Source organism: Pithys albifrons, chromosome 14 (assembly GCF_047495875.1).
Source record: "Pithys albifrons albifrons isolate INPA30051 chromosome 14, PitAlb_v1, whole genome shotgun sequence".
Lineage (NCBI taxonomy): Eukaryota > Metazoa > Chordata > Aves > Passeriformes > Thamnophilidae > Pithys > Pithys albifrons.
The window spans coordinates 17,877,865-17,888,978 of NC_092471.1; the positions used below are offsets into that span (position 1 = coordinate 17,877,865).

The window sequence follows — 11,114 nt, forward strand, 5'->3', positions numbered from 1 at the left end:
GGGTTTCCCACTGCTCCCTGACACTGCTCCAGCCTCTTTGCTCTCCTGCTTTGGCTGTTTTGCAATCCTTCCTGCCTTGGGCTGTGCCTTGACTTCAAAAAACTGGTGGCGAGTGGCCGAGTTGCTCCACTCAGCTTCCCTGAGCATTTAACCTGTGCAACCCTGCCCCTTGCAGCGAGGGGTGCTCAAAGGAGCCCACCCGAGGGTCCCCCGAGGGTGGCGGGCTGTCAGAGGTGCTGTACGCTCCCTCCGGGCAGCTGCCCGTCATAAAGCAGCCGCAGGAGGCAGTGGGAACGTCACCCTAAAGAGATAAAGAAGCCCTGGGGCACCAGACACCGGCCTGAGGGTAGGAGAGTGGCGAAGGGCCATGACGAGACTGGAGCAGCAGGCGAGACGACTCTCCTGAAAACCCCTGCTCCCTGCTGGGAAGTGACGGCAGCGGGGCTGGGGACGCCAGCCCACTGCTCGGAGGCACCGGAGAAGCGCCTGGGTGGGTGCGATAGACTGGAAGGGGACTCGTGAACATGACCAGATAGACCCGTGCTGAGTCACGTCTGAGAAGTTCTTGCAGCTTCCCCCTCTAGCTGGCAGGTCCCAGCGCATACCGTGTTGCTCCTCCCTTCTTCAGAAGGAAGGAAAGGGCGAGCCCCAGCCCTCCACGGGGCGAGAGCAGCCTAGGGGCCCCAGCCACCAGTCCTTTGAAAGCCTCACCCGTCAGAGCTCTGCAGAGGGCAGACCAACTCACCACAGCAGTGTGCAACCAGCGCTCCCTCCCCACACTGCCAGGATGGACGGTCACAACACTGCCAAGGAGCCCGAGATAGAGCTGTTTGTGAAGGTGAGTCCCAGGGCGGGACAGTGACTCTTTGGCTCACCCTTACCCGGATCCAGCTGGGCGGAGGTGGTGGGAATTCAAGAGTGTCTTATGTTCTGTGAGGCCAGAGATGGGCATCAAATTTAGTGTCACTTGCCATGAAGGCTGGCTGAGTGGGTGCCCAGAGGAAGGGACCAGGCATGTGGTGGTGCAGAGACCATGGGGTGTCATGCCCAGCAGCCTGAAAGATGCCCTGGTTTTGCGGTGGTCGTGCACCCCAGGGGAGCGGCACTGCTGGCAGCTGGTGTGATGAAGGAGCAGGCACGCACGTGCCTCTCGAAACCCAGATAAGACAAGCCCCAGCCTGGGAACAACAAGCAGGAGGGCTGGGAGCAGTCACTTCACCTTCTGCTATGAGCAGGGTTGCGAAACGAGCGTGGATGGCTTGGGGAGCCGGTGCGGGGATCCAAGTGTGGGCAGGATGGGGCAGCATCACAGAGGGGTGTTCGTTAGAAATGGTTTCTGGTTTTTCCCCTGTTAAGCAATTTTCCAAATGCTTTCTGTGGAGGAATATTTTAACCCGCAAGTTCAGAATATCTGCGTGACGTGAGGGGTGCAAAAAGAGAGGAGCCAAAGCTGGGGACTGGTAACTGCATGTGCCTGCAGCACTGCCAGCAGGGCCCTGGGACACACTGTCAAGTGACAGTGACTGGGGGGGTGATGCCCCCTGTGCCACCACATCGAGGTTTTAAGGATGGTTTCTCTGTAGCTGCTCAGCCCCAGGGGCTTTGCTCCTTTGCTCCTGGGACAGCACAAAAGGACTGCGGCACTGGGCACTGGCTTCCCTGGCTTGGGCACCCAGCAGTGCTGGGCACTGCACAGTGCATTCCTCAAGTTACAGTTGTAATTGTGTTAGAAAGGATTATCTGAACTTTTCCAAGAGGGATCTCCCCCATTCCTTTGCCAAAATTGCCACAGCACTGCATGCTGGACATTAAGCTCAGCTGAGCCGAACCCAGATAAGTGTATTCTTAGTGAAAGTAATTTGGGTCTTGAATTCCCTGCTTTGCACTTCTCCCTGGGATGGCTGGAAAGGGAAATGATACATGAGGTGACCACAATGGCAGCAGCATGTTCAAGGGGCTTTTCAGAGGGAAGCGAAACAGAACACCAGCAGCATTGTCAGGACTTTCCCTGTGCCTTAATTTAGCACAAAAAAACCCCTCCTGGGTTGTCTGTTCATAGGTAAGTTGATGCTGTGCCTTCCCCTCCCGCCACTCAGGACCCAGCTTTACCGAAGACACAGCAGCTCTGGCTGCCAACTCAGGCATCTTCCTGTGCCGTTGGCACCTCTGGGGCTGGGGACACCCCAGACACAGCTGCCAGTGTGACCAGGGACAGCTGTAAATCATGGCAGGAACCCACTGGCATGGCAATGCACAGCACCCTGTCTGGCTTTCACTCTGGTGAATGCTGGAGTTACCTTGGTGAGGACAAGCAGGGTGTGGAGCAGCTCCAACTCTGCCCTTAGGTAGGGGTGGATGGTCCCTAAGGGGCTGGCAATTCTTCACCCTGCCATGCCCTGGAAATAGCATTGTCCCTCTGGCTGAGGGTCTCTCCCTGCCTTGGAGGAGGCTCTGTCCTGCAGCCCCACCAGGCCTTCAGCTGCTTCCTGGCTCTTGGGATACCTGTAGGAGCTGTGGCAGGTCCCATGGGGGCTGAGTACTTAGCAGTGCCCCAAGCAGGCAAAGCTGTTCCTTCCTCCCACAGTGTTTCAGGCTGTTTCACCAAGGGGAAACCACAGGAACTGCCAAGTAACTTTGAGGTTTGAATGTCCTGTGCAGCCTCGTGAAGCTTCAGAGAGTTGTGGCTGAAAGCCTGCTTGCCTCTAGAGATGCCATGCTAGCCCAGGCTGGGTTTATCCATCATCTGAGGGCAAAAGACTGAGGAAAATCAGGCTGTGGGGGCTGCAGCCTCTGTGTCCCCACTCCATCCTTGCTGCAGTGGGGGAAGTGCGGGAGGCTCTTTGGGGAAGGAAGAGAGGAGTGATGACTCCCCTGCCATGCTACTCTGCATTTGCCAGGGAGGGCATGCAGCTGCAAGTCTCCCCTGAGTGCCCCTGGCTTCTGGGGGCTCCCCCCATGCCCAGCTGGTGACAGTAGGGCCCTCCCAGAGCCCAGTACTCCCCCAGCAGTGCCCAGGCACTGGTGGCACTGCCCTCTGCTTCCTCCAGATAAAAGTTTTGGCTCTGAGCATCCTGGGATTGGCCTGACTTAATTCTTTCCCCCTGCAGAGGTCATCCTGATTTTATTTTCACTCTAGTGCAAAATTCCCCACCTCTCTATTTTTAAAAGATGAGGGAGAAAACCAGCCTGAGCTGCTCAGAGGTTGGAGCTACTAGACAGGCGCTGAGAAGCCTGAAGCAGGCAAGCACAGCCTGAGCCCAGAGCAGCCCCAGTGAGGGGCACCCCCTCCCCTCCCCATCCTTCCCACCCCACCACTGCCCCGGTGGGACTCCAGCAGAACTATGTGCTGCCATGGCTCAGCACAACAGCTCCCGAGGGACAACAGGACAAATTAAGCCTTCTCATTCCCAGCCTTGTGGCAGGCCAGGGAATCTAAGGGAAGCACAGCCAGCAGGGAGAGAAGGAAGGAAAGCATTGGTCCTCTTGCTAGGCAGCCACAAAAGTACCTGCTGAGCTGTTGGTGCTGGAGATGCTCCAAGGAGTAGTGGTAGTTTGGGGTTGTAGGTGGCAGCAGTGATGAAAAGGGGGGGGGAGCAGAGATGCCTTCCACTCTTGCCCACCGGTAGCCCTCGAGGCTGTTCTCTGACTCTCCCCTCTAGCTCCTTCACAGGAAGTCTGAGACCCAGTTTTACCCCTTTCCAAAGAAGCCCTATTTGCTGTTAGTGACACAGGATGCTCCTGAGATATAGGTCCCTGGGAGCACTTGTTATTAATAGCCAGTGACCAGCCTCATGTGTGGATTCAGCTTCACCATTGGGCACGTCCCAAGGGAACCAGCACATTTCTCTCTTCCCGTTTCCTTCCTCAGGAGAATAATTCCCTAACAGCTGAGCATAAAAAATACTTGTTAAAAGTAATTTTCTTTCCTCTGAAAGGACTAAAAGGTCCTTAGGAAATGAAGACTCCCCACCTCCAACTCACTACCTGGAGTGTTAGGGTTTTGTTTTGATCTGTTTACTGTCCCCTTTAGGGTGAGTTTGAGGCTGGTGTGTCTCTCCAGGAGGAGCTGAGCACTGTCCACTGTTTCTGGGCAGCTGTGGATACAGACAGGTGACTTGTAGCACCTTCCTCCAGCCCAGAAGAGCCAGGCACAGGTCTCTACCTCCTCAGGCATCCGGTCTTTGGAGCCCCAGTGAGGGATGGGCTCTGGAGCACCTCCAGCTGCCCACTCTGGATATTTTTGCTGCTGTGTGACTCCACCACATCCTCTTAAATCTTATTACCATCCTGCCTAGCCCCAGCTCACCAGCAGATATCAAGGCTTAGTGCAGAGCTGTCTCACTGGGGCTCAAGTCCCACCACACATGGCTTTGTGGGAGCAGCATCCCTGCTGTGACAGGCTGGTGTGAGCTGTGCTGTTTGTCCCTGCTGGGGCAGGGTGGCCACACACTCCAGAGCACCATGATGCACGTGCAGCTCAGGAACCTGTTCATTCTCTTAAAGAAGTTGTCTTTCCTGTGAGACATTTTGTGTCTCACCACAACACAACTTCCTTTTCAGAGTAGCATCTCAGCCAGCTTTTATGCATGGGGGGAACCTGCCACATTCCTCTTGCCAAACTCCTCATAAGGCATTTCAGTCCTTTTTGTAAAGGTTTTCTCAGCTGCTACACAGCAAGAAAATGGATTTCACTTTGCCTGCTGCTGCCTTCAGGCATCACCTGGGTGAGACCCTGGTAAGGGAGCCCTGGTGGGACTAAGGCAGGGTGTCCAAACCCCTCACCCTCCTGTGTTCCTATTGCTGTTTGACTCTGTTGTGGTCACAGAGCAATCCCCTGAGCGCTGAGATGTGACAGCTGTGCCCATGCAGAGGGACTGAAAGGGGTTCCTTTAGCAGCTGAAAGTCATCTCTGTTTCCTACTGACACTGCATGGGATGCCAGCGTGAAATCCCCTTGGCACAGCCCCACTGCTCCCAGTCTGGAGCAAGCTGTTGGGTGGTTCCTGGCCATCATCAGCCCAGGGAAGTCATGCCTGTGTTCATTAAATGCACATGAGACTAAAGGCAGATATGAACAGCACATGAAAACAAACTGCTCTTTTCCTGGCAAACATGAGCTCATTTCCTTTCTCCCACCCTCTTCAGCCTGGCCTCCCAGCCAAGTGGACCCTCCCTTCCTCCTCATCCATTAGCAATCACCCTCTGCCTCCCTCCCCTGCCTCCTTCTGCACTTCCTCCCAGATTTATCTCACATTTCTGGGAAGGACCCAACCCTGAGCATCCTGAGGATGCTCTGTGTCCTTTCCAGTGGCCTCGGGGCCATGGCAACAGCTGACCCCCCAGTGCTGGGATGTGCCATGCCAAGGTACCTGTCCATGCCCTCCATGTGCCTACCTCCAGTGGCTCTCCAGCTCCAGGCATCCTGTCTGTGGAAGGGTTAAATCCTCATTTTATTGCTTTCCTGGCAGGCTGGTCTGGATGGAGAAAACATTGGAAACTGCCCCTTCTGCCAGCGCCTCTTCATGGTTCTGTGGCTCAAAGGGGTCAAGTTCAACGTCACCACGGTGGACATGACCAGGTGAGACGGCACCACGGCCTTGTGCCAGCAGTGGGGTGAGACACCTCCTGCTCAGCTCCCTCATCAGCACTTCTTCCTCCTGCCCACTCTGTAGCCAGTGTGCCACTACCCAGGGGCAGCCCCTGCCCACACACTGCCCACAATGTGTGGGGTTCAGGGTTGGGCCAACATGGGGCTTGGGCCACCTGCCAATATGTGCATGGCCGAAGGAACTGCTGTTCTTCTGGATGTAAGGATGAGTCAGAGGAACCAGAGGGCAGTCCAAGAGGCTGGGGGGCACTTGTCAGCTCGCCAAAGCCAGCAGAGAGTGCAAGTGGGAATGTTCTTGGTGCTGTTCCCCCTCCCACCCTTCCACCTCCACCTTGGCCACTTGCCCCTGGGGCTGGCGTGGGCAGACAGGTTGCAGGCTCTGCATCTGCTTGTTTTCTCTGCTTCAGGAAACCTGAGGAGTTGAAAGATTTAGCGCCAGGCACCAACCCACCCTTCTTGCTGTTCAACAAGGAACTGAAAACAGACTTCATCAAGATTGAGGAGTTCCTGGAGCAGACCCTGTGCCCACCCACGTAACTACAAACTCCCTTCTCCCCCCTTTCAGGCTTGCCACAGAGTTGTGCAGCGCTTGGCAGATTGGGAAACTGGGACATGATGTCAGGAGGTGCCCGAGGGCAGCCTGGGCAGGGGAATGGCCTCCCCAGACCCTGAGCCTGCTCTGCAGGGCAGGGGCTGTGATGCTGAGGGGCTGGGTCCTCCAGGGAGGGCATGGGGACAGCAGGGATGGGAGATGAGAGGAAGTGCACCAGTCATACCACCCCCTCACTGGGGACAGAGGGGGAGTGTGGGGAGGTCCCTGCAGGGGCCCCAGAACTGGTGGTTTTGCCACTGGCTGTGGCAGCTGGTGTTGAGGCAGAGGGGGAACACAAGACCCCCTTTGCTTGCTCATATCCGGTGCACTCAGCTGAGCAAAAGCAAACACCCTTGGCTTGACTGCAGCAGTGCAAATGGCCCACAGGGCTGCTCTGGGGGTGGTCCCCTGGGAGCTAACTGGAGCTCTGCCTGCAGCCCCCCAAGCCAGCCTTCCCCACGCCCTGCACAGCCGCAGCCGCCCTCCCACTGCTGCAGAAGAGGAAGTTCAAATGCATTTGTCACAGCTGCCCCGCACACCCTGGGACATCAGGAGACAGTTCCTGGGGAAGTTATGGTTGCTTCTGGCTTTCCAAGACCCCTCTGTGCCAATGTTCATCCTCTGGGCCGGGCCAGAACTGGCTGCATTTTCTGCCCTGAGGTTGTCTCCTGGCAAACACCCAGGGTAGATGACACAACTCCGCGTGGCAGCTGCAGTAATTCACAGCCTCACGGTTCTCACACAGACAGCTGAATATCCCTCCTTCAGTACCAGCCCTGGGCACAGCAGCCCAAGAGCTGACACTGCTGCTTCCCTGCCCCATCCCTGCCTGCACTGACATGAGTGTCTCTTTCAAGGTATCCACACCTGAGCCCCAAGTACAAGGAGTCCTTCGATGTGGGCAGTGACATCTTTGCCAAGTTCTCAGCATACATCAAGAACCCACGCAAGGAAGCAAATATCAGTAAGGATTGTGGGTGGGGGTTGCTGGGCTATAATCCTCTGCACTGCGGGTGGAAGAGATGCTTTTGTCTGCAGGCAAATCCTGACATCGGGGCAAGGTTCCTTGTGCCTGCCCAACCAAAGCCTCCTTGGGAAGCAGAGGGGCAGGTGGGAAGGATGAAGGCAGTTATTGGCTCCATGGGGAAAACAGCAGAAACATGGGGAGATGCTGCTGTGGTCCTCTGGAAGCAGAGATTGGCCAGGGTCAATGCTGTGCCTCGTTCCTGTGGCCCTGAGGAGTTCCCTCTCTGCAAAGCCTGGGGGAGGGTCAGCCAGCCCAGCACAGACTGGGGCTTGACTGGGAGTCTGAGGCACCTGCTCACTGCTCTTGGTTTCCTGCCTTCCCAGATTTTGAGAAGGCCCTGCTGCGGGAGTTTCATCGCCTGGATGTCTATATGAACACTCCTCTCCCAGAGGAGATTGATCAGGACAGTGTGGAGGACATCACTGTCTCCAAGAGAAAATTCCTGGATGGAGACCACCTGACACTGGCTGATTGCAACCTCCTGCCCAAGTTGCACATCATCAAGGTAAAGGCACCAGACCCCAGGGCCAAGGTGGGGGGCACCTGCTCTGAGAGGGGTTGGCAGGGAGTCTCTCCCCAAATTCAGAGAGTGAATCTCCCTCAGGTCTGGGAAGTCTCAGCCTTTTCCTCCATTCCCCTCTAGATTGCAGCCAAAAAGTACCGTGACTTTGAGATCCCAGAGGACATGACGGGTGTCTGGCGCTACCTCAACAATGCCTATGCCTGCGATGAGTTCAATCACACGTGCCCCGCAGATGAGGAGATCGAGCACACCTATGCCAGCGTTGCCAAGAAGATGACCTAACCCCAGTGTGGGGTGGGCTGGCAGCATTGCCCTGGCCAAGCCCTCCGACTCCGCAGTCCTGACACAACCAGAACCGATGGAGGGACCGGAGGGGGTTTGCAGCATTGCTCGCCTCTGCCTTTCAGAAATAGCGCCTTGCTTCACAGCCCCTGCTGCTGCTGCCTTCTCCTCCCACACTGCTGGCTGCAGTCACTGGGCACTGTCAGTGCTGACCACGTGTATACACTGATCCCATCTGGATGCAGCTGCATCCCTACTCCCTGAAAACGTCTCATGGCCTGTGACTACGTGCTGTGGGAAAAGCTAAGCACTAGCCCCCCTCAGTGGCGCTTTTGTGGAAGAGAGGAGACCCAGGCCAGCCTGGTCTCCTCATCCTCTTATGCAGACAGGGCTGCTCTGCAGGCCCTGTGTGGTCCCAGCCACCCTGTGCCCATCCCGGGATCCCAGTGCCTTCCCTGAGCTGGAACTGTTTGAATTCACCTGGTGCCACCCTGCCCTGCACCTGGGGCTGGTGTTTGGGTAGCCCCCTCAATCCCCAAGGCATCCAGCTCCCTCTGAAGGCACTGAAAGACTGCCCCAGCCACTCATTGCAGAGACAAATTGTGCTCACTGCTGAGGTCTGTGATGTGCATCTGACTCCCCTGAGGACATGGGGGAAGGTGGGTGCTGGGGGGGATGCCTGGTGTGACAGTGCCAGGGCCTGCCATGGGAGGGAACAAGGCATGAGGGGACGCACAAAGGGCTGAGGGTGGAGGGTGAGGATCAGGGTCTCCCTCCCATGGGTGCCAGCACCCAGGGCCAAATGTTGCTGGCTGCAAGGTCCTGCATGGCTCCTGAGAGCTAAAAAGCCTCCCCATGCCCTGCAGGTGATGCAGCCATGCTCTATCTCCAACCCCCCCTAGTCCCCACGAACTCCTTAGGCACCTGAAACTGAGCAGCCATGGGATAGGGCACATGTTTGGTTTCCAGAGAGACCAGGAGACCAGGCAGTGGCTGCTTGGCACAGTGCTGTGTCTGTGGAGAGGCGTGGGCAGGTCTGGTGCCCCTTGGCTCAGCACTGTGCTTTTTTGTCCCATGTCACTGACATGAGGTGTCAAAGCTGCTCTGCACCGCCACAACGTCCCATGCTCCCCCTCTGACACCTCCAGCTCCCCTGGGACTCCACCAGAGCTCGTGAATTAGGCCAGCCCTCCCCAAACAGTCCCAGGGTGAATCAATACTGTACAGTGAGTGCAGTGGGTTCTGTGGGAACACAGCAAGCAGAGCCCCCTCAGCCCTCACTGCCGCTTCCCTTTTTGCACTAAAGGTGTGTCCTCGCAAGCCTGTCTTGGACAGCGCTGGGTTTGGAGACTGGGTTTGTTATTAGTGGGTTTTGGTTTTGGTTTGTTGGGGTTTTTAAAACTAAGAACAGCAATAAACTATATTTTAATATGTTTTGCTGGTGTGCTTTCAGCCAGGGGCCAGGGCTGCTGGCATGGAGGGTGCTGGGGAGTGGAGGGAACTTCCCTGCAGTGGAAACCCCTCTGAGATTTAGCAGAAGTGAAGCTGTAGCCCCAGTCTCTGCTGCCCTGGATCCCTGGGATGCATGTGACAGGAGAGACATCCTCTTCCGTGGCACAGGCACTGCTGTCTGCCCATGCCACACACACCACGGTGGGAGGATGCAGGACCCTGCACAGTGTGGGGATGGAGCGACCACAGGATGCTGAGAGGGATTTATTCATCTGCTGCTGGCAGCCAGCAGGTCCCTGTCAGGCTGCAGTGGTTGCTTTGCCTTGTCATAGGTCTACTGCTATGGAAGAAAGAGTCCTGCCGCCCAGGACCTTTGTGGGCCTCTCCCCTGCCCCATGACACCCCTGCTCTGCTGCAGACCCTTTCCCATTTTTCCCCAGAAGGAACTGTAGATATTCCAAAACTCTGTGCACACCAGCCAGGTGCAGAGTCATGCACGGATGGCCCCACTAGAAGGCATTGGGATAGTGGTGGCAGGTAATGGGCTGGCACGGAGGCAGAACTCCTCCTGTACCCCTCGCTTGGTGACAGTATTTCCAGAAGCAAGCTGTGAGAAAGAGGAAAGGATCACCATGCAAAGGGTTGCAGCAGTGCTGGGCTACAGCCAGGAAGTGTAAAGGAAGGAAGGGAGATGTCCTTCTCTTCTTCCAGGGTCTCCTTCCCCTTTGAAGTCAGCTGTAGGACAGCAGCCTGGGAGTTGAATGCTCTGGTCCACACCATGAGAATCCTCCACATTCTCCACCCCAAGCCCAGCCCCTGCTTGTGATGGCCTTTCCACAGGTCCATGGTGGCTCAGTTCTCCTAACCCACTGGGAGCTGGGCACTTACCTCTCTTTCTGGGTTGCTGAGGACCCTGGTCTGTCTGGGTAAATCCCTGGCTCTGCAGCACCATCTTCCAGAGGACTGCACCAAGGTCGTCCACCTGCCACGGTGCAGCAGCCACATCATGTGTGTGCAGTGCCCACATGGCCCAGCCAGCCCCCAAATGTTCTGATCTACTTAGATGCAGAAGGGACCCAGGTTCTAAAACATTCCCATAAGCAAGATTAAGGAACAAACGAGGCCAGATGCTGGATTCCAACATAATTCAACTCTATTTTGTAACACAGAAGAGCAGAGAGAAAAGAGGAGGATAAAAAAGTAGGAAAAGCTAAGGGGAAGTGTTAAAATCATGGGATAGGAGTTACCAGCACCATGAAGTGCTTCTGGCTTGCAAGCTGTTAGATATCTGGATTCTTCCCTGCTCATCTTGTGGCCTCCAAGGAATGAACACGCAGGCAGAGGAACAGAGCGGCAGCAGCTCCTGAAGCTCCCGTAGCAACCCCCTCACCAGTCCTCCAGCCATCCCCTCATTGCCACCCTGGGCACTGCCTTAAATACCCTTGCCATGGTAGCCCCTGGGTGCCCATTGTCCAGTTCATCAGTATCCAAGCAAAGTTTGCCTGGTACTAAGATATGTCCTCACTGTCCATTGGCTGGTTCCCCAGTATCCAAGGCAAGATCTGCCTGGCATACCTTAGTTGGAAGAGTAAGTCCTTGCTGTGTTCTTAGTTGTACCAACTTGTTATCTT

The 11,114-nt window shown here is 56.1% G+C and overlaps 1 protein-coding gene across 1 annotated transcript; it reads left to right on the forward strand.

The window, feature by feature from the left end:
• The first annotated feature begins 606 nt into the window (after window positions 1-606).
• LOC139678577 (chloride intracellular channel protein 2-like) lies at window positions 607-9,464 on the forward strand. The gene is made up of 6 exons (XM_071569496.1): window positions 607-838; window positions 5,468-5,577; window positions 6,015-6,140; window positions 7,057-7,163; window positions 7,550-7,731; window positions 7,870-9,464. Exons 1-6 carry the CDS (start codon window positions 788-790, stop codon window positions 8,029-8,031), a joined length of 738 nt encoding a protein of 245 aa, XP_071425597.1. The 5' UTR covers window positions 607-787; the 3' UTR covers window positions 8,032-9,464.
• The last annotated feature ends 1,650 nt before the right edge of the window (window positions 9,465-11,114 follow it).

Coding starts and splice junctions, on each gene's coding strand:
- LOC139678577 (XM_071569496.1), top strand. CDS start 788: ATGGACGGTCACAACACTGCCAAGGAGCCCGAGATAGAGCTGTTTGTG. Junction 839..5,467: donor AGATAGAGCTGTTTGTGAAG/GTGAGTCCCAGG, acceptor CTTTCCTGGCAG/GCTGGTCTGGATGGAGAAAA. Junction 6,141..7,056: donor CAGACCCTGTGCCCACCCAC/GTAACTACAAAC, acceptor GTCTCTTTCAAG/GTATCCACACCTGAGCCCCA.